General features: G+C 51.7%; 1 protein-coding gene across 6 annotated transcripts in view; it reads right to left on the reverse strand.

The window, feature by feature from the left end:
- The window catches only part of PSEN1 (presenilin 1), a 298,128-nt gene that overhangs the window by 50,803 nt on the left and 219,707 nt on the right, over nt 1–27,618 (reverse strand). For all 6 annotated transcript variants that reach the window (XM_063947674.1, XM_063947676.1, XM_063947672.1 and 3 more), the window contains 3 exons: nt 25,441–25,539; nt 24,186–24,272; nt 8,298–8,474 (listed from right to left, as the gene is read on the reverse strand). In XM_063947674.1, coding sequence (XP_063803744.1) covers nt 8,298–8,474; nt 24,186–24,272; nt 25,441–25,539 — 363 coding nt within the window. The remainder of the gene's footprint in view (nt 1–8,297; nt 8,475–24,185; nt 24,273–25,440; nt 25,540–27,618) is intronic.

A 27,618-nucleotide genomic window follows, 5' to 3' on the forward strand; every position in this document is an offset into this window, starting at 1 on the left:
TGAGAATTGGGACCGTGTCCTGGCCTCCCTACGTGGGGCCACGGCGAGTGCTAGATTCCAGCAGTTACAACTATATATCCTACATAGGGTCTACAGGACTCCTTGTGGTTTGTTTAAATTTGGAGGCTCGGCTTCTGATGGCTGCCTGAAATGTTCTGCTTCAGCTGCTGGGTTCTGGCACCTGCTTTGGCAGTGCCCAAAGATGTATGGTTTCTGGAGCGATGTTACGGCCTCTGTGTATTATACTGGTATACAGATTCCACTGACGACTCCACGTATCTGCATATTTGATCTCGATTTACAGGAATCCCTCCCGTCTCACTCTCGTTATGTCAATAACACTTTAACATTGGCCCGAGTGTGTACAGCCTGCAACTGGATGGCCTCTGCCCCTCCGTCATCTGCTGAGCGGGTTGCCCTAGTGAATAATACTCTTTCCCATGAGTGTTTTATGTATAATAAACGCAACTGCACAATGAAATTTGATAAGGTATGGGGCCCCTGGAAGAACTCTCGGCACTTCATTGATCCTTAGCCATAAATACCATTTGGAAGTGTTATATTTAACGCTGGCTTACCCTTGGCGCGGACCGGCCTGCTTCCCACACATCTCAGCACGCACCTAAGCGCGTAACTTGATTTTCTTTTCTCTTTAATATTCTGATGAATAGTATAGGTATGTTTCTTCAATCTGTTGATGTTGTAATGTCTCTTTTGTATTGTCGCTGGCTAACTTAATTTAAAACCCTTAATACTTTCTGTCTTCAGACTGTGGAACAGTTTGGTGTTTATGCGCATGATGTATGGATATGCCTCTCTCGCTCACAGTCTTGTTAATGTCTATAGGCGACACACGAAGAGCACAGTCATGGTTTTACAACTATTTTACAACTATTTGTATGTTAGTCTTTGTCTTTTCTTCTGTGTTATTATGTTCTATAAAACAATTTAAAAAAAAAAAAAAAAAAAGAATTTCAAGTCATCCCACAGTTGCTTAATAAGCGTAAAGGCCAGTACTCACGGCCCGATGCTGGAGAGATGTGTGCTGAGCGAACCGCTCAGCACACATCTCTCCCGGCGCTCAGCACAGCGCGATCTGTGCTGAGCGTGCGGGGGGAGACGGGGGGGGCGCTCACTTCACCCAGCGGGTGAAGTGAGCGACCCGCTAGATTGGCCTGCATGCAGGCCAATCTAGCAGCAGCGATAGTGATGCGCGGGGCTGTGCATCGCTATCGCTGTTAGGGCTACACACGGAGCGATCTTGCTGAAAATCTAAGCAATCTAGTCAGATTGCTTAGATTATCGCTCTGTGTGTACCCCCCTTTAGTTTTGTAAGTGTATCATACTGGTGAGCTACCGTTGTGGGATGATGCCAAAAAGAGCAATTGCAGACGTTAGCCAATAACTCCATAGATTATGTAATTGGGAGAAATTGCAAACCTGTAAATCAGCAATGGCAATTCCGGACATGTAAAAATTAGATCAAATCTTCCATCTTCTATAATGTCTGTACAGTGAATAGCCGAGTACACTTATGACAGTATGATAAAGCACCAGTTTGTTCAGCAGTTGAATTCTAACTAATGGCTTGTCCAAAATTAGTAAATCAAGGTTGGAAGGGCTAAAGTGAATCTTCCAATAGTTCATCCCTACATAATGATTTGTCCCAGGGCTCCTCAGAGCTTTTAATGTAGGCACATTGGTGCTATGTGAATTATCCTATATCAGTGGTTCTCAAACTCGGTCCTCAGGACCCCACACAGTGCATGTTTTGCAGGTAACCCAGCAGGTGCACAGGTGTATTATTTACTCACTGACACATTTTAAAAGATCCACAGGTGGAGTTAATAATTTCACTTGCGATTCTGTGAGGAGACCTGCAAAACATGCACCGTGTGGGGGCCTGAGGACCGAGTTTGAGAACCTGTGTCCTATATTAACTGTTTGTTACTCAAAAGTTTTTTTTTTTGCATTCCAACAAGCAGGGACACAGGGTCCCCAGTCTTAGCCTCTATTCCTCACACTACGGGGGATATGTACTAAGGGCCTTATTCAGGTTTGTTGGCAAACAAAATAAAGTTAGCAATTGGGCAAAGCCATGTTGCACTGCAGGTGGGGCAGATATAACACGTGCAGAGAGTTAGATTTGGGTGGGGTGTGTTCAAACTGAAATCTAAATTGCAGTGTAAAAATTAAACAGCCAGTATTTACCCTGCACAGAAACAATATAACCCACCCAAATCTAACTCTCTGCACGTTACATCTGCCCCACCTGCAGTGCAACATGGTTTTGCTCAATTGCGAACTTCTTTGGTTTGCGAACAAACCTGAATAACCACCTAAGCCTTGAATAATGATAAAGCACCAACGAATGAGCCTCTAACTGCCATGTTCCATGCAGTGTTTAAACAAAAAACAAACAAACAAACAAAAAAATAAGATTTTACTCACCGGTAAATCTATTTCTCGTAGTCCGTAGTTAATGCTGGGAACTCCGTAAGGACCATGGGGAATAGACGGGCTCCGCAGGAGACTGGGCACTCTAAAAGAAAGATTAGGTACTATCTGGTGTGCACTGGCTCCTCCCACTATGACCCTCCTCCAGACCTCAGTTAGGATACTGTGCCCGGAAGAGCTGACACAATAAGGAAGGATTTTGAATCCCGGGTAAGACTCATACCAGCCACACCAATCACACCGTATAACTCGTGATACTATACCCAGTTAACAGTATGAAATATAACGGAGCCTCTCAACAGATGGCTCAACAATAACCCTTAGTTAGGCAATAACTACATACAAGTATTGCAGACAATCCGCACTTGGGATGGGCGTCAAGCATCCACTACGGACTACGAGAAATAGATTTACCGGTGAGTAAAATCTTATTTTCTCTGACGTCCTAGTGGATGCTGGGAACTCCGTAAGGACCATGGGGATTATACCAAAGCTCCCAAACGGGCAGGAGAGTGCGGATGACTCTGCAGCACCGAATGAGAGAACTCAAGGTCCTCCTCAGCCAGGGTATCAAATTTGTAGAATTTAGCAAACGTGTTTGCCCCTGACCAAGTTGCAGCTCGGCAAAGTTGTAAAGCCGAGACCCCTCGGGCAGCCGCCCAAGATGAGCCCACTTTCCTTGTGGAATGGGCTTTTACTGATTTAGGATGCGGCAATCCAGCCGCAGAATGCTCCAGCTGAATTGTGCTACAAATTCAGCGAGCAATAGTCTGCTTAGAAGCAGGAGCACCTATTTTGTTGGGAGCCTACAGGATAAAAAGCGAGTCAGTTTTCCTGACTCCAGCCGTCCTGGAAATATACATTTTTAAGGCCCTGACTACGTCCAGTAACTTGGAATCTTCCAAGTCCCTAGTAGCCGCAGGCACTACAATAGGTTGGTTCAAGTGAAAAGCTGATACCACCTTAGGGAGAAACTGGGGACGAGTCCTCAATTCTGCCCTATCCATATGGAAAATCAGATAAGGGCTTTTACATGACAAAGCCGCCAATTCTGACACACGCCTGGCCGCAGCCAAGGCCAATAACATGACCACTTTCCACGTGAGATATTTCAAATCCACAGTATTAAGTGGCTCAAACCAATGTGATTTTAATAAACTCAACACCACGTTGAGATCCCAAGGTGCCACAGGAGGCACAAAAAGGGGCTGAATATGTAGCACTCCCTTAACAAATGTCTGAACTCCAGGCAGTGAAGCCAGTTCTTTCTGGAAGAAAATCGACAGAGCCGAAATCTGGACCTTAATGGAACCCAAGTTTAGGCCCATAGTCACTCCTGACTGTAGGAAGTGCAGAAAACGACCCAGCTGAAATTCCTCTGTTGGGGCCTTCCTGGCCTCACACCACGCAACATATTTTCGCCAAATACGGTGATAATGGTTTGCGGTTACTTCTTTCCTGGCTTTTATCAGCGTAGGAATGACTTCCTCCGGAATGCCCTTTTCCTTTAGGATCCGGAATTCAACCGCCATGCCGTTAAACGCAGCCGCGGTAAGTCTTGGAACAGACAGGGCCCCTGCTGTAGCAGATCCTGTCTGAGCGGTAGAGGCCATGGGTCCTCTGATATCATTTCTTGAAGTTCTGGGTACCAAGCTCTTCTTGGCCCATCCGGAACCACGAGTATCGTTCTTACTCCTCGTTTTCTTATTATTCTCAGTACCTTTGGTATGAGAGGCAGAGGAGGGAATACATAAACCGACTGGTACACCCACGGTGTCACTAGAGCGTCCACAGCTATTGCCTGAGGGTCCCTTGACCTGGCGCAATATCTAGTTTTTTGTTTAGGCGGGACGCCATCATGTCCACCTGTGGCCTTTCCCAACGGTTTACCAACAGTTGGAAGACTTCTGGATGAAGTCCCCACTCTCCCGGGTGTAGGTCGTGTCTGCTGAGGAAGTCTGCTTCCCAGTTGTCCACTCCCGGAATGAACACTGCTGACAGTGCTAAGACGTGATTTTCCGCCCATCGGAGAATCCTTGTGGCTTCTGCCATCGCCATCCTGCTTCTTGTGCCGCCCTGTCGGTTTACATGGGCCACTACCGTGATGTTGTCTGATTGGATCAGTACCGGCTGGTTTTGAAGCAGAGGCCTTGCCAGACTTAGGGCATTGTAAATGGCCCTCAGTTCCAGAATATTTATGTGTAGGGACGACTCCTGACTTGACCAAAGTCCTTGGAAATTTCTTCCCTGTGTGACTGCCCCCCAGCCTCGAAGGCTGGCATCCGTGGTTACCAGGACCCAGTCCTGTATGCCGAATCTGCGGCCCTCTTGAAGATGAGCACTCTGCAGCCACCACAGTAGAGATACCCTGGTCCTTGGAGACAGGGTTATCAGCCGATGCATCTGAAGATGCGATCCCGACCACTTGTCCAAGAGGTCCCACTGAAAGGTTCTTGCATGGAACCTGCCGAATGGAATTTTGCTTCGTAAGAAGCTACCATTTTCCCCAGGACTCGTGTGCAGTGATGCACCGATACCTGTTTTGGTTTCAGGAGGTCTCTGACTAGAGATGACAGCTTTTTTCTGTTCTGTGTCCAGAACCATCCCCAGGAACAGTAGGCGTGTGGTAGGAACCAGCTGTGACTTTGGAATGTATAGAATCCATCCGTGCTGTTGTAGCACTTCCCGAGATAGTGCTACTCCGACCAACAACTGCTCCTTGGACCTCGCCCTTATAAGGAGATCGTCCAAGTACGGGATAATTAAAAACTCATCATCAGTATCATCATTTCTGCCATTACCTTGGTAAAGACCCTCGGTGCCGTGGACAGTCCAAACGGCAGTGTTTGGAATTGGTAATGGCAATCCTGTACCACAAATCTGAGGTACTCCTGGTGAGGATGGTAAATGGGGACATGTAGGTAAGCATCCTTGATGTCCAGGGATACCATGTAATCCCCCTCTTCTAGGCTTGCAATAACCACCCTGAGCGATTCCATCTTGAACTTGAACTTTTTTATGTATGTGTTCAAGGATTTCAAATTTCAAATGGGTCTCACCGAACCGTCCGGTTTCGGTACCACAAACAGTGTGGAATAGTAACCCCGTCCTTGTTGAAGTAGGGGCACCTTGACTATCACCTGCTGGGAATACAGCTTGTGAATTGCCTCTAGCACAGCCTCCCTGCCTGAGGGAGTTGTCGGCAAGGCAGATTTGAGGAAACGGCGGGGGGGAGACGCCTCGAATTCCAGCTTGTACCCCTGAGATACTACTTGAAGGATCCAGGGATCCACCTGTGAGCGAGCCCACTGATCGCTGAAATTTTTGAGGCGGCCCCCCACCGTACTTGGCTACGCCTGTGGAGACCCCGCGTCATGCGGTGGACTCAGAGGAAGCGGGGGAAGAATTTTGATTCTGGGAACTGGCTGACTGGTGCAGCTTTTTCCCTATTCCCTCGTCTCTGTGCAGAAAGGAAGCGCCTTTGACCTGCTTGCTTTTCTGAAGCCGAAAGGACTGTACCGGATAATACAGTGCTTTCTTAGGCTGTGAGGAAACCTGAGGTAAAAAAATTTCTTCCCAGCTGTTGCTGTGGATACGAGGTCCCAGAGACCATCCCCAAACAATTCCTCACCCTTATAAGGCTCTATGTGCCTTTTAAAGTCAGCATCACCTGTCCAGTGTCGGGTCTCTAATACCCTCCTGACAGAATGGACATTGCATTAATTCTGGATGCCAGCCGGCAAAATATCCCTCTGTGCATCCCTCATATATAAGACGACGTCTTATGTTCGCAAAATAGTATCCCTGTTTGACAGGGTTACAGACCACGCTGCAGCAGCACTATCTGCAGGTCTCAGTCTAGTACCTGAGTGTGTAAATACAGACTTCAGGATAGCCTCCTGCTTTTTATCAGCAGGTACCTTCAAAGTGGCCGTATCCTAAGACGGCAGTGCCACCTTTTTTGACAAACGTATGAGCGCCTTATCCACCCTAGGGGATATCTCCCAGCGTAACTTATCCTCTGGCGGGAAAGGGTACGCCATCAGTAACTTTTTAGAAATTACCAGTTTCTTATCGGGGGAACCCACGCTTTTTCACACTTCATTCACTCATTTGATGGGGAAACAAAACACAGCCTGCTTTTTCTCCCCAAACATAAAACCCTTTTTAGTGGTACTTGGGTTAATGTTAGAAATGTGTAACACATTTGTTATTGCCAGGATCATGTAACGGATGTTCCTAGTGGATTGTGTATATGTCTCAACCTCGTCGACACTGGAGTCAGACTCCGTGTCGACATCTGTGTCTGCCATCTGAGGGAGCGGGCGTTTTTGAGCCCCTGATGGCCTTTGAGACGCCTGGGCAGGCGCGGGCTGAGAAGCCGGCTGTCCCATAGCTGTTACGTCATCCAGCCTTTTATGTAAGGAGTTGACACTGTCGGTTTATACCTTCCACCTATCCATCCACTCTGGTGTCGGCCCCACAGGGGGCGACATCACATTTATCGGCATCTGCTCTGCCATCACATAAGCCTCCTCATCAAACGTGTCGACACAGCCGTACCGACACACCGCACACACACAGGGAATGCTCTGACTGAGGACAGGACCCCACACAGCCCTTTGGGGAGACAGAGAGAGAGTATGCCAGCACACACCAGAGCTCTATATAATTTAGGGATTAACACTATATTGAGTGAATTTTTCCCAATAGCTGCTTGTATATACAATATTGCGCCTAAATTTTGTGCCCCCCCTCTCTTTTTAACCCTTTGAGCCTGAAAACTACAGGGGAGAGCCTGGGGAGCTGTCTTCCAGCTGCACTGTGAAGAGAAAATGGCGCCAGTGTGCTGAGGGAGAAGCCCCGCCCCTTTTTCAACTGACTTTCTCCCGCTTTTTCTGGAATACTGGCAGGGGTAATTTTACATCTATATAGCCTCTAGGACTAAATATATGATGTAGATTTGCCAGCCAAGGTGTCATATATTGCCCTCTGGGCGCCCCCCCAGCGCCCTGCACCCTCAGTGACCGGAGTGTGAAGTGTGCATGAGGAGCAATGGCGCACAGCTGCAGTGCTGTGCGCTACCTTGGTGAAGACTGATGTCTTCTGCCGCCGATTTTCCGGACCTCTTCTTGCTTCTGGCTCTGTAAGGGGGACGGCGGCGCGGCTCCGGGAACGAACACCAAGGCCAGTTCCATGCGGTCGATCCCTCTGGAGCTAATGGTGTCCAGTAGCCTAAGAAGCCCAAGCTAGCTGCAAGCAGGTAGGTTCGCTTCTTCTCCCCTTAGTCCCTCGATGCAGTGAGCCTGTTGCCAGCAGGTCTCACTGTAAAATAAAAAACCTAAAATAAACTTTCTTTCTAGGAGCTCAGGAGAGCCCCTAGTGTGCATCCAGCTCGGCCGGGCACAGAAATCTAACTGAGGTCTGGAGGAGGGTCATAGTGGGAGGAGCTAGTGCACACCAGATAGTACCTATTCTTTCTTTTAGAGTGCCCAGTCTCCTGCGGAGCCAGTCTATTCCCCATGGTCCTTACGGAGTTCCCAGCATCCACTAGGACGTCAGAGAAAAAGGCAGGAGCTGTCCAAGGCTTAATGCATTAGCCCCTCTGTATACTAACCCCCCCCCCCGCCCCCCCGCTTTGGTTCCTGAAGAGCTACTTACTTTCAATATTGTTTTATTTCTGCTTCGATGACGGACGTGTTCAACAGTCAAAAATCTGTCTATACGGTGACTTATATGATTATTCCCCTACCTGATGGCTTATGGCAAATGCTATTATCCTGTAAATTGTTTGTGAAAAAGATCTATTACAAAAACAAATAGCTAATTAATGCACTCACGCTCCTCAGGGTCTTCACTTGGAGGGGCATTACTTGGGAGAGCTTGTATAGCTGCTCGGGACTCTGGAGTAGAACCAATCTGCCCGATCCTGGCATCCCTCTGCTCTTCCCAATTAGCGTCAAAGCCTCCATTGTCATCAGGCGAAACACAGTCACTCCCTGCCTGGACAGCCGGAACTTGGTAACATACATGGATGAGAGAAAGATTTAAATATACAGTATACACGCATTTATAAAAATGAATACATTGCATAAACGTCTTCTGATTTATAAGTAATTCTATAGTGAATGATGAGATTATCTGGTGATCCCCAGACACCAACCACTAAGGGGTTGAAAACTGAAGTGGAGCACTCCACTCATTCACATTAGGGGAGCCTGGAGTGTATTGAAGCAGAATGGGAGAAGGTTACTCCTCCATCCTTGGACTTCTTAGTGATTTCTGCAGTTTCCTGGTGATCATACATGTACTACACATTTGACTGCAGTGTTTTTACTGTAAGTGAGTGGGTCCTTAAGATACACAGATGTCTATGCCAGTCCAGCTAACTCAGACGATGGGGTAAATGCATGAAGCAGAGATAAGAGTGAAGAAGTGATTCAGTGGAGAAGTTGCCATTGGCAACCAATCAGCTGCTCTGTATAATTTTGTAGTATGCAAATTATAAATGTTACTTCAATGCTGATTGGTTGGCATGGGCAACTTCTTCACTCTTATCACAGCTTCATTCATTTACCCCAATGTACTACTGAATGCTAGAAACATTATGTGACACCAACGTGAGCGTTCTCCTATAAGCTGTCCAGAGGTTGGCTAACTATATGCAGACAGGTAAAAAAGGTGAATATTCAGCTATACAGCTCCAACACACAGTAAATGTCTTGTTGCAGGGTGTCAGATCAGATAGCATTATTCTACTTTTACTATTTACATATGAGAGGTACTCTTAAGATGAGAGCGTGCATCTCGCTAACAGTACAAATAAGGCAACATATATGGTGAAAATTACAAAATATAAATAACTATGGCACTGGTTCTCACATGTCTGCATGTCATAACACAGCTGCTTCCACATCAAATAACAAATTCTGGATTTTGTGACACCTGTGTTAAAATGTTACTTCCAATAAAGCGGGAATCATTGAAAAATGAGAAGTCAAAATGAAATCTTTATTTATTCTACTTACAAAATATATTTTACTGATCACCCCCAGTGTATACATTCAGGTTTTTTTGTATTCAAGATTTGTTCTTTTTAAACTTAGGGGGACATCCAATTAGAGGTAAAACATCGGGTACGAAAAACAGCTGTATTGTGCACTTTTTTCCGATGTTTCACCAATATTATTCTATTATTATTCTAGGATGCAATGGGGCCTCCTCTATAACCCCGCCTCCAGCCACTGAGAGCTCAGTTTCATTAACCAATCCAATGCAGGAGCAGGAAAGAGAGAAGGCAGATGTTAGTCACATAGAACCACAACCTCACGATAGGAGAGGGTACCAGCGGCTAATGCCATACAACCCAAAGAAACTAGGTGCGTCAGGGTGGGCGACCTGTGGAACCCAGTGTACCTCGCAGAAAGAGTGCTAACCATGGTAAGTCTACCATAACTCTCCTTTTCTGCAATGGGGTACACTGTGTTCCACAGTGAAATACATAGAGGATGTCCTACAGCAGTTCCTCAAGGGAGGGGACTCGCCTTAGCGGGTAAGAGAACCCGGCGTCCAAAGGAATCATCCTGGGAGGCGGAAGTATCGAAGACACAGAACCTAATGAATGTGTTCACTGAAGACCATGTATACGCCTTGCACAATTGTTCTGGGGATGCGCCACGGGGGGCCGCCCAAGAAGGTCCAACAGACAGAGTAGGATGGGCTTTAACTGCAGCAGGAGCTGGGAGTCCAGCCTGGGCATAAGCTTGTGCAATCACCATTCTAATCCACCTGGCCAAGGTTTGCTTATTCGCAGGCCAGCCATGTTTGTGAAAACCAAACAAAACAAAAAGGGAATCTGACCTCCTGATAGAGGCCGTCCTCTCCACATAGATACAGAGAGCCCTAACCACATCCAAAGAACGTTCTTTGGTGGACAAATCCAAAGAGACAAAGTAAACCACAATCTCTTGGTTAAGGTGAAAAGATGACACCACCTTAGGCAAATTACCTGGGCGAGTTCATAGAACTGCCCGGTCCCGGTGGAATATGAGAAAAGGTGGATGACAGGACAAAGTGCCTAAGTCCGACACTCATCTTGCAGAGACAATAACCAGCAAGAACAGAACCTTGGCTGTGAGCCATTTAAGTCCACCAATTCAAGAGGTTCAAATGGAGACTCTTGCAGAGCATTCAGACAAATTCATGGAGCCACAGGAGGGACATAAGGAGGCTGAATCCAAATTACGCCATGAGTGAACGTCTGAACATCAGGTATAGAGGCAAGTTTTCTCTGAAACCAAACCGACAAGGCAGATATATTATAAACCTTGAGGGAGGCCAGACGAAGACCTAAGTCCAGGCCTCTTTGCAGAAAAGCCAGTATCCTGGAAGTTCCGAATCTATGGACATCATAATTCTTCTCAGCACACCAAGTGAAGTAACAATTTCAAACCCTATAATAAATCTGGGCAGATGCCGGTTTGCGGGCTTTCAACATCGTTTGAATAACAGCCTCTGAACATCCATTGGCTCTCAGGAGTGATGCTTCAAGAGCCACGGCGTCAAAGCCAGTGCGGCCAGAGACGAGGGCCCTGTTCTGGGAGGTCTGGTCGTTGAGGAAGTAGAAGGGGATGCCCCATCGATAGACCCTGCAGGTCTGAGAACCAATGCCGTCTGGGCCACGCTGGAGCGACCAGAAGCAGCATTCCTCCTTCCTGTTTGAACTTCCAAAGAATCCTGGGCAGGAGTGACACAGGAGGGAACACATAAGGCAGCCAAAAGTTCCATGGAATTCCCAGTGCGTCCACGAACGCTGCTTGAGGATCCCTTGTCCTTGATCCGAAGACTGGAACCTTGTGATTGTGTTGAGACGCCATTAGGTCTACATCCGGCAGACTCCACCTGTCCACTAGGAGTTGAAAAAGACTTCTGGATGAAGACTCCACTCTCCGGCGTGTACGTCCTGGTGACTGAGGTAGTCCACTTCCCAGTTCAGGACACCCGGAATGAACACTGCAGATATACATGGCAGATGGCGGTCTGCCCAACAAAGGATTTTTGGCACTTCCTTCATAGATTTGTGGCTTCAAGTGCCGCCTTGATGGTTTATGTATGCCACAGTCGTGGCGTTGTCTGACCGCACCTGAACCGGTCTGTTCCATACCAGAGGAAGGGCAAGTGATAATGCATTGAACACCGCCCTCAGCTCTAGAATGTTTAATGGAGGGAGTGATTCTTCCTTGGTCCACCAACCCTGAAAAGAGTGTTGCTCCAACACCGCTTCCCATCCCCTCAGACTGGCATCCGTCATCAGGAGGACCCAGTCGAGGATCCAGAAGGGATGTCCCCTGCTCAATTGCTGGTCCTGGAGCTACCAGGTCAGCAATCAACGAGCCTCCGGAGTCAACAAGATCCTTTGGGATCTGACCTGATGAGGCAGGCTGTCCCACTTGGCAAGAACGAATCGTTGCAGGGGGCGGGAATGACATGAAGCGTACTCCACCATGTTGAACGTAGACACCATCAGGAAAAGTACCTGCATTGCAAAAAGAATTGACACTCTTGGGTGACGGATGAAGTGTCTTATCCTGTCCTGGATTTTCAGGACCTTGTCTGGAGACAGGAACAGTCTCTGACTGTGTGTGTCCAGAAGCGCCCCATGGTGCTCCATGCTCTGAGCTGGGATCAGCGAGGACTTCTTCCAATTTATCAGCCACCCGTGGGCTTGTAAGCAACTCGCCGTCAATTGTAGATGACTGAGGAGGACCTCGCTGCGCTGGAACTCGCCAGAATCAGCAGGTCGTCCAAGTACGGCAGGATTCTGATTCCCTGGCGATGGAGGTGCGCAGTCATCACGGCCATAACCTTGGTGAAGATCAGAGGAGCCGTGGCCAGTCCGAACGGCAGAGCTGAAATTGGTAGTGACTGTTGCGAAGAGCAAACTGCAGAAATTGCTGATGTGATATGGCAATAGGAATATGCAGATAAGCATCCTGTATATCCAGGGATACCATGTAATCTCCGGGTTCCATCGCCAGCACAATAAAGCGCAATGTTTCCATACGACACTTGGCAACCCTCACAAATTTGTTCAGTGACTTGAGGTTGAGTATAGGCCGAAAAGACCTATTGGGTTTCTGCACAAGTAACAGGATCGAATAATAGCCTCTGCCACACTGGCACTGAGGTACAGGCACAACCACTCCTGTACTCAGGAGAGAACCTACCAGCGTTTGTAGAGCCTGCGTCTACAACGGATCCGAAGGGAGTACCGTAGTGCAGAACTGGTGAGGAGGACGTCTCTTGAAGGAGACCGCGTACCCGTGAGAGAGAATTTCTAGTACCCAAGTGTCTGAAGTAGTCTTTAACCAAACCTGGGCGAACTATAGCAGTCAGCCTCCCACCCCGGGGTCCCCCAGGGGGAGGCCCATTTCATCATGCAGCAGTCTGGTCTTGTTTTGAAGAAGGCTAAGGGGCTGCCCAGGATAGTTTCGTCTTGGGCTTGGTGGTCTTGGGAGCACGAGACTATCTGGGGTAAGACTGACCCTTGGCTTAGCCTTGAGGTCAAAAGGCACAAAAAGTGGTAGCCTTCGCCTGCATAATCTGCACTTACCCACAGGCTGTGATCAGTGGTGCAAGTGGGCGGGTACGGGTGGGTACGGCGTACCCGTAAGAATTTAGCCGTGGGTACGCCGTACCCACACCGACGGGCCGCCGCTCCTCTTCCTTCCCTCCCTCCCCCACGCCGCACCGCCGCACACGCCTCTGATGTGAGGGCAGGAGAGTGCAGCCTGCGCCTCTCGTTCCCCTCAGTCTCCGGTGGGTGTTTCAGTTTACTTCAGCGCCGATCCGTGAGCCAATCAGAGCTCGCACCCGCAAGCTCTGATTGGCTCACGGATCGGCGCTGAATTAAACTGAGACACCCGCCGAAGACTGAGGGGAACGAGAGGCGCAGGCTGCACTCTCCTTCCCTCACATGACAGACAGGAGGACAGCGACGGCAGCGGTGAGTAGGGGAGGGGGGCATGTTATACCTGGCACTGGGGGGGCATGTATACCTGGCACTGGGGGCATATCTGGCACAGGGGGGCATATATACCTGGCACTGGGGGCATATCTGGCACAGGGGGGCATATATACCTGGCACTGGGGGATATCTGGCACAGGGGGGCATGTATACCTGGCACTGGGGGCATATCTGGCACAGGGGGGCATGTATACCTGGCACTGGGGGCATATCTGGCACAGGGGGGCATATATACCTGGCACTGGGGGATATCTGGCACAGGGGGGCATGTATACCTGGCACTGGGGGCATATCTGGCACAGGGAGGCATATATACCTGGCACTGGGGGATATCTGGCACAGGGGGGCATGTATACCTGTCACTGGGGGATATCTGGCACTGGGGGGGCATGTTATACCTGGCACTGGGGGATATCTGGCACTGGGGGGGCATGTTATACCTGGCACTGGGGGATATCTGGCACTGGGGGGGCATGTATACCTGGCACTGGGGGATATCTGGCACTGGGGGCATATCTAGCACAGGGGGGCATATATACCTGGCACTGGGGGATATCTGGCACAGGGGGGCATGTATACCTGGCACTGGAGGATATCTGGCACTGGGGGCATATCTGGCACTGTAGGGGCATTTCTGTATCTGGCACGGGGGGCAATGTATATCTGACACAGTGGGGGCAATGTGTATCTGACACTGTGAGGCAATGTATGGCACTGTGGGGCAATGTGCATCTGGCACTGTGGGGCAATGTGCATCTGGCACTGTGGGGCAATGTGCATCTGGCACTGTGGGGCAATGTGCATCTGGCACTGTGGGGCAATGTGCATCTGGCACTGTGGGGCAATGTGCATCTGGCACTGTGGGGCAATGTGCATCTGGCACTGTGGGGCAATGTGCATCTGGCACTGTGGGGCAATGTGCATCTGGCACTGTGGGGCAATGTGCATCTGGCACTGTGGGGCAATGTGCATCTGGCACTGTGGGGCAATGTGCATCTGGCACTGTGGGGCAATGTGCATCTGGCACTGTGGGGCAATGTGCATCTGGCACTGTGGGGCAATGTGCATCTGGCACTGTGGGGCAATGTGCATCTGGCACTGTGGGGCAATGTGCATCTGGCACTGTGGGGCAATGTGCATCTGGCACTGTGGGGCAATGTGCATCTGGCACTGTGGGGCAATGTGCATCTGGCACTGTGGGGCAATGTGCATCTGGCACTGTGGGGCAATGTGCATCTGGCACTGTGGGGCAATGTGCATCTGGCACTGTGGGGCAATGTGCATCTGGCACTGTGGGGCAATGTGCATCTGGCACTGTGGGGCAATGTGCATCTGGCACTGTGGGGCAATGTGCATCTGGCACTGTGGGGCAATGTGCATCTGGCACTGTGGGGCAATGTGCATCTGGCACTGTGGGGCAATGTGCATCTGGCACTGTGGGGCAATGTGCATCTGGCACTGTGGGGCAATGTGCATCTGGCACTGTGGGGCAATGTGCATCTGGCACTGTGGGGCAATGTGCATCTGGCACTGTGGGGCAATGTGCATCTGGCACTGTGGGGCAATGTGCATCTGGCACTGTGGGGCAATGTGCATCTGGCACTCTGGGGACATTTGTGTATCTGGCACTGTGGGGCAATGTGTATCTGGCACTGTGGGGCAATGTGTATCTGGCACTGTGGGGCAATGTGTATCTGGCACTGTGGGGCAATGTGTATCTGGCACTGTGGGGCAATGTGTATCTGGCACTGTGGGGCAATGTGTATCTGGCACTGTGGGGCAATGTGTATCTGGCACTGTGGGGCAATGTGTATCTGGCACTGTGGGGCAATGTGTATCTGGCACTGTGGGGCAATGTGTATCTGGCACTGTGGGGCAATGTGTATCTGGCACTGTGGGGCAATGTGTATCTGGCACTCTGGGGACATTTGTGTATCTGGCACTGTGGGGCAATGTGCATCTGGCACTGTGGGGCAATGTGTATCTGGCACTGTGAGGCAATGTGTATCTGACACTCTGGGGACATTTGTGTATCTGGCACTCTGGGGACATTTGTGTATCTGGCACTGTGGGGCAATGTGTATCTGGCACTGTGGGGTTATATGTATCTGGCACTGTGGGGCAATGTATATCTAGCACTGTGGTGCAACGTGTATCTGACACTATTGGGGTCATACGTGTATCTGCCCCTCCCCCATATGTGTATCACGCCCCCATTTTCATTGGCCACGCCCCATGTGGCATTTGGCCACACCCATTTTTTTGCACGCGCGCCTTTGGCGCGCGCACACAGTACCCGTAAGACATTTTTTCTACTTGCACCACTGGCTGTGATGGCATACCATATCTGTATTGCGCAAGGAACACGTCCATTAAGGCGTCAGCCTTAATAATCGGAATTTCCTTGCTTTTTGAAGTTTGAGTGGAAGAGTTACAACAGGTTTCTGAAATGCCAGATCATGTGTAAGAAGCCTTAATGGGACATGTGAAACCGTAAGGTTTTTTGTCTATGGAATTTCATAGCTTTTTTTCAATTTATTTTTTTTAATTCCGAAATGTAAAATTTCACTGTAAGAATACACAGTTGATTTTTTTAAATGTTTAACGATAACACACCCCTGGCAACGAGCATTACCCCTGGCCACAAGCATTACAAACCCCTGGCAACGAGTATGACACCTGTCCCAGAGCATTAAACCCCTGGCAACGAGCAAGACAACCACTGGGCTACCCGATTACTGAGATCAGGGACACACTGGTAGAGAAGCCCTTGGTGCAGAGGTACCAGGAGGTTCCTCTAAGGTGGGCGGATGCTGGAAGATTGACTTCTAGCAGCAGTACAGTGTACTGGTTTAAGTGATCTTCGGTGGTTTTCTGAAATTGGACATGTTCATCCATCATATATATACGCCATGACAAGGGCGTAACTAGGGTCTTTGGTGCCCAGGGCAAGTTGAAGAATGCCGCCCCCCCCCCACACACACACAGCAGAAGCAACAGTCTCCCCTGCCAGCACCCCCCTCCACATACAGCAACACTGTCTCCCACCCACGCACACATACACCAACACTGTATTCCCTGCCAGCACCCCCTTCCGCCCACCCACACATACAGCAACACTGTCTCCCACCCACGCACACATACAGCAACACTGTCTCCCCTGCCAGCACCCCCCTCCACCCACCCACCCAGACATACAGCAACACTGTCTCCCACCCACGCACACATACAGCAACACTGTCTCCCCTGCCAGCACCCCCCTCCACCCACCCACACATACAGCAACACTGTCTACCACCCACGCATACATACAGCAACAGTCTCCCCTGCCAGCACCCCCCTCCACCCACCCACACATACAGCAACACTGTCTCCCACCCACGCACACATACAGCAACACTGTCTCCCCTGCCAGCACCCCCCTCCACCCACCCACACATACAGCAACACTGTCTCCCACCCACGCACACATACAGCAACACTGTCTCCCCTGCCAGCACCCCCTTCCACCCACTCACACATACAGCAACACTGTCTCCCACCCACGCACACATACAGCAACACTGTCTCCCCTGCCAGCACCCCCCTCCACCCACCCACACATACAGCAACACTGTCTCCCACCCACGCACACATACAGCAACACTGTCTCCCCTGCCAGTACCCCCTTCCACCCACTCACACAACACTGTCTCCCACCCACGCACACATACAGCAACACTGTCTCCCCTGCCAGCACCCCCCTCCATCCAACCACACATACAGCAACACTGTCTCCCACCCACGCACACATACAGCAACACTGTCTCCCCTGCCAGCACCCCCCTCCACCCACCCACACATACAGCAACACTGTCTCCCACCCACGCACACATACAGCAACACTGTCTCCCCTGCCAGCACCCCCTTCCACCCACTCACACAACACTGTCTCCCACCCACGCACACATACAGCAACACTGTCTCAAACCCACGCACACATACAGCAACACTGTCTCCCCTGCCAGCACCCCCTTCCACCCACACACACAACAACACTGTCTCCCACCCACGCACACATACAGCAACACTGTCTCCCCTGCCAGCACCCCCTCTTCCCACCCACACATACAGCAACACTGTCTCCCACCCACGCACACATACAGCAACACCGTCTCCCCTGCCAGCACCCCCCTCCACCCACCCACACATACAGCAACACTGTCTACCACCCACGCACATACAGCAACAGTCTCCCCTGCCAGCACCCCCCTCCACATACAGCAACACTGTCTCCCACCCATGCACACATACAGCAACACTGTCTCCCCTGCCAGCACCCCCCTCCACCCACCCATACAGCAACACTGTCTCCCACCCACGCACTCATACACCAACACTGTCTCCCCTGCCAGCACCCCCCTCTTCCCACCCACACATACAGCAACACTGTCTCCCACCCACGCACTCATACACCAACACTGTCTCCCCTGCCAGCACCCCCCTCCACCCACCCACACATACAGCAACACTGTCTCCCACCCACGCACACATACAGCAACACCGTCTCCCCTGCCAGCACCCCCCTCCACCCACCCACACATACAGCAACACTGTCTACCACCCACGCACACATACAGCAACAGTCTCCCCTGCCAGCACCCCCCTCCACCCACCCACACATACAGCAACACTGTCTCCCACCCACGCACACATACAGCAACACTGTCTCCCCTGCCAGCACCCCCCTCCACCCACCCACACATACAGCAACACTGTCTCCCACCCACGCATACATACAGCAACAGTCTCCCCTGCCAGCACCCCCCTCCACCCACCCACACATACAGCAACACTGTCTCCCACCCACGCACACATACAGCAACACTGTCTCCCCTGCCAGCACCCCCCTCCACCCACCCACACATACAGCAACACTGTCTCAAACCCACGCACACATACAGCAACACTGTCTCCCACCCACGCACACATACAGCAACACTGTCTCCCCTGCCAGCACCCCCCTCCACCCACCCACACATACAGCAACACTGTCTCCCACCCACGCACACATACAGCAACAGTCTCCCCTGCCAGCACCCCCCTCCACCCACCCACACATACAGCAACACTGTCTCCCACCCACGCACACATACAGCAACACTGTCTCCCCTGCCAGCACCCCCCTCCACCCACACAGCAACACTGTCTACCACCCACGCACACATACAGAAACAGTCTCCCCTGCCAGCACCCCCCTCCACCCACCCACACATACAGCAACACTGTCTTCCACCCACACACACATACAGCAACACTGTCTCCCCTGCCAGCACCCCCCTCCACCCACCCACACATACAGCAACACAGTCTCAAATCCACGCACACATACAGCAACACTGTCTACCACCCACGCACACATACAGCAACAGTCTCCCCTGCCAGCACCCCCCTCCACCCACCCACACATACAGCAACACTGTCTCCCACCCACGCACACATACAGCAACACTGTCTCCCCTGCCAGCACCCCCCTCCACCCACCCACACATACAGCAACACTGTCTCCCACCCACGCATACATACAGCAACACTGTCTCCCCTGCCAGCACCCCCCTCCACCCACCCACACATACAGCAACACAGTCTCAAATCCACGCACACATACAGCAACACTGTCTACCACCCACGCACACATACAGCAACAGTCTCCCCTGCCAGCACCCCCCTCCACCCACCCACACATACAGCAACACTGTCTTCCACCCACGCACACATACAGCAACACTGTCTCCCCTGCCAGCACCCCCCTCCACCCACCCACACATACAGCAACACAGTCTCAAATCCACGCACACATACAGCAACACTGTCTCCCACCCACGCACACATACAGCAACACTGTCTCCCCTGCCAGCACCCCCCTCCACCCACCCACACATACAGCAACACTGTCTCCCACCCACGCACACATACAGCAACAGTCTCCCCTGCCAGCACCCCCCTCCACCCACCCACACATACAGCAACACTGTCTCCCACCCACGCACACATACAGCAACACTGTCTCCCCTGCCAGCACCCCCCTCCACCCACACAGCAACACTGTCTACCACCCACGCACACATACAGAAACAGTCTCCCCTGCCAGCACCCCCCTCCACCCACCCACACATACAGCAACACTGTCTTCCACCCACACACACATACAGCAACACTGTCTCCCCTGCCAGCACCCCCCTCCACCCACCCACACATACAGCAACAGTCTCAAATCCACGCACACATACAGCAACACTGTCTACCACCCACGCACACATACAGCAACAGTCTCCCCTGCCAGCACCCCCCTCCACCCACCCACACATACAGCAACACTGTCTTCCACCCACGCACACATACAGCAACACTGTCTCCCCTGCCAGCACCCCCCTCCACCCACCCACACATACAGCAACACAGTCTCAAATCCACGCACACATACAGCAACACTGTCTACCACCCACGCACACATACAGCAACAGTCTCCCCTGCCAGCACCCCCCTCCACCCACCCACACATACAGCAACACTGTCTCCCCTGCCAGCACCCCCTTCCACCCACCCACACATACAGCAACACTGTCTCCCATCCACACTGTCTCCCCTGCCAGCACACCCTCCACCCACCCACACATACAGCAACACTGTCTCCCACCCACGCACACGTACAGCAACACTGTCTCCCCTGCCAGCACCCCCCTCCACCCACACATACAGCAACACTGTCTCAAACCCACGCACACATACAGCAACACTGTTTCCCCTGCCAGCACCCCCTTCCACCCACCCACACATACAGCAACACTGTCTCCCACCCACGCACACATTCAGCAACACTGTCTCCCCTGCCAGCACCCCCCTCCACCCACCCACACATACAGCAACACTGTCTCCCACCCACGCACACATACAGCAACACTGTCTCCCCTGCCAGCACCCCCCTCCACCCACCCACACATACAGCAACACTGTCTCCCACCCACGCATACATACAGCAACACTGTCTCCCCTGCCAGCACCCCCCTCCACCCACACATACAGCAACACTGTCTCAAACCCACGCACACATACAGCAACACTGTTTCCCCTGCCAGCACCCCCTTCCACCCACCCACACATACAGCAACACTGTCTCCCACCCACGCACACATTCAGCAACACTGTCTCCCCTGCCAGCACCCCCCTCCACCCACCCACACATACAGCAACACTGTCTCCCACCCACGCACACATACAGCAACACTGTCTTCCGTGCCAGCACCCCCCTCCACCCACACAGCAACACTGTCTACCACCCACGCACACATACAGAAACAGTCTCCCCTGCCAGCACCCCCCTACACATACAGCAACACTGTCTCAAACCCACGCACACATACAGCAACACTGTCTCCCCTGCCAGCACTCCCTTCCACCCACCCACACATCAACACTGTCTCCCCTGCCAGCACCCCCCTCCACCCACCCACACATACATCAACACTGTCTCCCACCCACCCACACAGCAACACTGTCTCCCCTGCCAGCACCCCCCTCCACCCACCCACACATACAGCAACACTACCTCCCACCCACGCACACATACAGCTACACTGTCTCCCCTGCCAGCACCCCCCTCCACATACAGCAACACTGTCTCCCACCCACGCACACATAGAACAACACTGTCTCCCTGCCAGCACCCCCTTCCACCCACCCACACATACAGCAACACTGCCTCCCACCCACGCACACATACAGCAAGTGTCTCCCCTGCAAGCACCCCCCTCCACCCACCCACACATACAGCAACACTGTCTCCCACCCACGCACACATACAGCAACAGTCTCCCCTGCCAGCACCCCCTCCACACAGCAGGGAGGAGGGGGGGGAGGTGGCCGGACACACAGCAGGGGAGGGTAGGGGGCCGGACACACAGCAGGGGAGGGGAGGGTGGCCGGACACACAGCAGGGGAGGGGGTGGACACAGCAGGGGGGGGGGGTGGACACAGCAGGGGGGGGGTGGACACACAGCAGGGGGGGGTGGACACACAGCAGGGGGGGGGGGACACAGCAGGGGAGGGGGTGGCTGGACACACAGCAGGGAGGGAGGGTGGGGGGGGAGGAAGAGGGGATGGGGCCGGACACACAGCAGGGAGGGGGGGGGGGGCGGACACACAGCAGGGAGGGGGGGGCGGACACACAGCAGGGAGGGGGGGGGGGCGGACACACAGCAGGGAGGGCGGGGGACGACGACACACAGCAGGGAGGGCGGGGGGGAGACGGACGGACACACAGCAGGGAGGGGGGGTGGACACAGCAGGGAGGGCGGGAGGATGGACGGACACACAGCAGGGAGGGCGGGAGGATGGACGGACACACAGCAGGGAGGGCGGGAGGATGGACGGACACACAGCAGGGAGGGCGGGAGGATGGACGGACACACAGCAGGGAGGGCGGGGGGGACGGACACACAGCAGGGAGGGCGGGGGGGACGGACACAGCAGGGAGGGCGGGGGGATGGACACACAGCAGGGAGGGTGGGGGGATGGACACAGCAGGGAGGGCGGGGACACAGCAGGGAGGGCGGGGGCGGATACACAGCAGGGAGGACGGGGGGACGGACACACAGCAGGGAGGGCGGGGGGCGGAGACACAGCAGGGAGGGCGGGGGGCGGAGACACAGCAGGGAGGGCGGGGGGCGGAGACACAGCAGGGAGGGCGGGGGGCGGAGACACAGCAGGGAGGCGGGGACACAGGAGGGAGGGGAGAGAAGGAGGGAGGGGCTGGGACACAGCAGGGGGGGAGGCCAGTGCCAGTATATGGCTGTGTGGGTGACACCTCATAAAATTGCTCCCAGGTCACCTCTGGGGATGCCGTGACACGGCGGCTGCATTACCCTGGGGAATGACAGCACCATGTCTGGGGCAGGGGGAACCCCACGCGTGATGTACACCGAGCGTGGAAAGTTTCCCCGCATCACAGGCTACAACGTGTCCCGGCCCCCCCGCACCCACAGCCTCTGTGCCCCGATCATACAGACTCCATTACAGGCCTCCCGGCATGCCGCACGGAGTCCCTTCCACCCCGCACAGGACTCCATTACACGGACACCGGCCAGTGCGAGGGGGAGATCCCACTAGCACGTCTCTTACATGATACCTGGTGGGCCAGCCATGGTAAGCTGACCCAGCAGAAGAGGGGATCGGACCGGCCCAGCGGTGGCCTGTCCTGGTGGTCCAATCTGCCCCTCCAAGTTGAGTGATGTATGCTGGGGAGAGGGCCGGGAACTGCAGATTAAATGTCGGGGCGGCGGCGGCACACAGTCGGAGGTGATGAAGCCGGGTACACAGCGGGATGGGGAAGGGGGGGGGGATAGCCGGGCACACAGCGGGAGGGGAGGAAGCCGAGTACACAGCGGGATGGGGAAGGGGGGGGATAGCCGGGCACACAGCGGGAGAGGAGGGTGGCCGGACATACCTTGTCACAGTGCAGGGACTCTGTGCCTGGCAGAGCGCACTGCAGAAGGACACCGACTTCTTTGTATCTCCGGCCTGCCAGCATGTCTCCAATAGTAGTAGGGAAGGAGCTTGGCAGGCGGGCACACAGCACAAGATGTACAGTGTCAGCCATCTTGGTACACCTAGTGAAGCTACTCTCTGTACACCCCCTGCTGGCGGCCACTGCGCAGCCGCAACAAATTGAAAAGCCCTATCTTTATAATGGGGCATATTTTACTTAATTAAAAAAAATCTGTAACTTTCTAAAAAACCACAACCCCAAAAGGCACTACACTGGGACAAGATCTATCTAATAAAACAAACCCCAAGTCTTAATTCGTCCTCTATCCTGAGTTATGCCTTCCCAAAAAAATTCTCATTCACTCTATGGGAAAACGGTGTCAAAAAGCCACACAGGAAGTCACAGAAAAAAAACTGACAGTTGGAACTTTAGGTTACTCCCAATTCCTCATTTTTTATTATTTTGCCCTGAAATTTGGCATGCAGCAGCGGGTGACGATTCTACGCGTCCATGCCAAATTTCAGCTCAGTATGTCCAATCATTTTTGAGGTGTAGCCCCTCAAACACCATGCCCCCATCTCAGAAGTTCCCTATGGGAGAATTCCGTTTGTTCGATTCAGCCTTAATATAAGGGCACAACCTCGCAGATCTCCCCGTGTGTATGCCCCACAGCGACAGTGATGCGCGGCGCTATTGCCGGTACTAGATTGACCTGCATGCAGGCACAATCTAGCACATCGCTTATTTCAGTGCTGGGTGAAATGAGCGCCCCCCCGTCCCCATCCCCTCCTTGCTCAGCACACATCGCGCTGTCTGCTGAGCGGGGAAAGATGTGTCCTGAGCGGTCTGTGCTAGATCGCTCAGCACACATCTCTGGGGAAATCGGACCGTGTGTACGGGGCTTTAGAACAAAGTATATTAAGAATAGTGTATATCAATAGAAAGGAATTCACACAATGGGCTCACACTGCAAGCAAATGGAAGTTGAAGGGAATTCACAGTGTCTAGCCTATAGGAAGAAATAAAGATTTGTTTGGGTGATATAAAGTTTTGTCAGTGAGAGAATCGGAACGCGTTTTGTTCTTAAGACTCTATATATCTATCTGATTTGGTTTAGTCCCGCATAGGGACTTTGCTTTTAACACAATGCTACCATACTAGAACAGCTGAAAACCATACCTTGCGTGTTGTACGTTGGTTTCTTTGAACCGCTCTGTATGAAGCCTGTATCAACATCTGCCATATTCACTAACCAGATCATCGTAGCTGTGGATAATAAAATAACCAATTACATTTTTATAGGGTTCTTGTCTGGGTGGGTTCAGCGGGCAAACTGAAGAATGGGCTCAGAAACAGCTGCTAAAATACAATTGTGCTTCTACATAGAAGATGGCTTAAAGCAACCCAATCAAAATTAACCTAAAATGTTTGAATTAGAAGCTCATAAATCAGCACTGCATGTGATAGGGAATGTTATGATACAAGTTGATTAATGGAAGTAAAAGCTGGTACACACGGAGAGATCCATGCTTAAATTCTAAGAAATCTGACTAGATTGCTTAGAGAGTAAGCACGGATCTCTCCATGTATATGCCCTACAGTGATAGAGATGCGCAGCCCAGCACGTCGCTATCCCCGACTCTAGATTTGGTATGCATGCCAAATCTAGTGATCGCTCATTTCACCGCTGGGTGAAATGAGCGCCCCCTTCCTCCCCTGCCCAGCACACATCGCGCTGTGTGCTGAGCGGGGGAGAGATGTGAGAAGAGTGGTCTGTGCTAGATCGCTCAGCACACATCTCCTCGTGTGTATGGGGCTTTCGAAGGATCCATAGATAGAGGCTGAGCAGGGCTCAAACCAGCAAAGAGCAGTGATAGGATATGTTGTGTCAAACTGAAGCAGAAAGACGGATGTCACTAAGCTCAAGCATCCTAAGTTATTGACAGGGAAGTAGATGAACTAGAAAACCTTTGTAAAAAGTAAAAGTGAAGATGTTGCTCATGGCAATCTATCATTTGTCTGGTATATTTTGTTAGAATCGGATTGGCTGCTATTGGCAGAATCTCCACTTCTGTTGTACGAGTCTCTGTAAATCTACCTAACAGTTGTCACACTGCAGCTTTCATTACTATAATCATATAGTTATTATCATCTATGTGTGCGCATTATTAAAGTTTTCATTGTCGCTCATGGAAAATGTGTGGATGTGATGTGATGTGATGTGATGTATGTATATAGATATATCTATACACACACACATATACATACATATTTTCCATGAGCGACAGTGAAAACTTTAATAATGCACACACAGATGGCCATAAAACAAAAAAAAAGTGTTCATTTTAAGATTCAATAACAAGGATTGAACCTTAATTAAATGCCAGCAAATTAAACATTGCAGTCTAATCCCCATCAACAGAGAATTACATACAAGAGTAGATTAAGGCTGGGAAGAGGGTTTCATTTCTCTCCTGGGCAGTCTCCACCAGCATACGGAGGGGTCCCTTCGGACACAAAACTGCTATAAGATCTATAGGAGAACACAGAGCAAAGAAATGTGCATGTTAGGACACACAAAAACTATTTATTCTATAAAAAATGGTTTTGCCCATCCTACAATGCAACTAATAATAAGAATTTACTCACCGGTAATTCTATTTCTCGTAGTCCGTAGTGGATGCTGGGGACTCCGTAAGGACCATGGGGAATAGACGGGCTCCGCAGGAGACTGGGCACTCTATAGAAAGATTTAGGACTATCTGGTGTGCACTGGCTCCTCCCCCTATGACCCTCCTCCAAGCCTCAGTTAGGAACTGTGCCCGGAAGAGCTGACACAATAAGTAAGGATTTTTGAATCCCGGGTAAGCCTCATACCAGCCACACCAATCACACCATGTAACACGTGATAGGAACCCCGGTTAACAGTATGATAACAAATGGAGCCTCTGAAGAGATGGCTCACAACAAAACCCGATATTTGTAACAATAACTATGTACAGGTATTGCAGACAATCCGCACTTGGGATGGGCGCCCAGCATCCACTACGGACTACGAGAAATAGAATTACCGGTGAGTAAATTCTTATTTTCTCTGACGTCCTAGTGGATGCTGGGGACTCCGTAAGGACCATGGGGATTATACCAAAGCTCCCAAACGGGCGGGAGAGTGCGGATGACTCTGCAGCACCGAATGAGAGAATTCCAGGTCCTCCTCAGCCAGGGTATCAAATTTGTAGAATTTTGCAAACGTGTTTGCCCCCGACCAAGTAGCTGCTCGGCAAAGTTGTAAAGCCGAGACCCCTCGGGCAGCCGCCCAAGATGAGCCCACCTTCCGTGTGGAATGGGCTTTTACAGATTTAGGCTGCGGTAAGCCTACCGCAGAATGCGCCAGCTGAAGTGTGCTACAAATCCAGCGCGCAATAGACTGCTTAGAAGCAGGAGCACCCAGCTTGGTGGGTGCATACAGGATAAACAGCGAGTCAGTCTTTCTGACTCCAGCCGTCCTGGAAATATAAATTTTTAGGGCCCTGACTACGTCCAGCAACTTGGAATCCTCCAAGTCCCTAGTAGCCGCAGGCACCACAATAGGTTGGTTCAAGTGAAAAGCTGAGACCACCTTAGGGAGAAACTGAGGACGAGTCCTCAATTCTGCCCTATCCATATGGAAAAATGGAAAATCAGATAAGGGCTTTTACAAGACAAAGCCGCCAATTCTGAAACCCGCCTGGCCGACGCCAGGGCCAACAGCATGACCACTTTCCACGTGAGATATTTTAAATCCACAGTCTTAAGTGGTTCGAACCAATGTGATTTCAGGAATGCCAAAACCACATTGAGATCCCAAGGTGCCACTGGGGGCACAAAAGGAGGCTGAATATGCAGTACTCCTTTGACAAAAGTCTGAACTTCAGGCAGTGAAGCCAGTTCTTTTTGGAAGAAAATCGACAGAGCCGAAATCTGGACCTTTATGGACCCCAATTTGAGGCCCAACGTCACCCCTGCTTGCAGGAAGTGCAGGAATCGACCCAGTTGAAATTCCTCCGTCGGGGCCTTCATGGCCTCACACCAAGCAACATATTTTCGCCAAATGCGGTGATAATGTCTTGCGGTGACATCCTTCCTGGCTTTGATCAGGGTAGGGATGACTTCCTCCGGAATACCCTTTTCCTTCAGGATCCGGTGTTCAACCGCCATGCCGTCAAACGCAGCCGTGGTAAGTCTTGGAACAGACAGGGTCCCTGCTGCAGCAGGTCTTGTCTGAGCGGCAGAGGCCAAGGGTCCTCTGTAAGCATCTCTTGAAGTTCCGGGTACCAAGCTCTTCTTGGCCAATCCGGAACCACGAGTATGGTTTTCACTCCTCGCCTTCTTATTATTCTCAGTACCTTGGGTATGAGAGGTAGAGGAGGAAACACATAAACCGACTGGTACACCCATAGTGTCACTAGAGCGTCCACCGCTATCGCCTGAGGGTCTCTTGACCGGGCGCAATATCTTTTCAACTTCTTGTTGAGGCGGAACGCCATCATGTCTACCTGTGGTTTTTCCCACCGGTTGACCAGCATTTGGAAGACTTCTGGATGAAGTCCCCATTCTCCCGGGTGGAGGTCGT

Source organism: Pseudophryne corroboree, chromosome 12, assembly GCF_028390025.1.
Source record: "Pseudophryne corroboree isolate aPseCor3 chromosome 12, aPseCor3.hap2, whole genome shotgun sequence".
Classification (NCBI taxonomy): Eukaryota; Metazoa; Chordata; class Amphibia; order Anura; family Myobatrachidae; genus Pseudophryne; species Pseudophryne corroboree.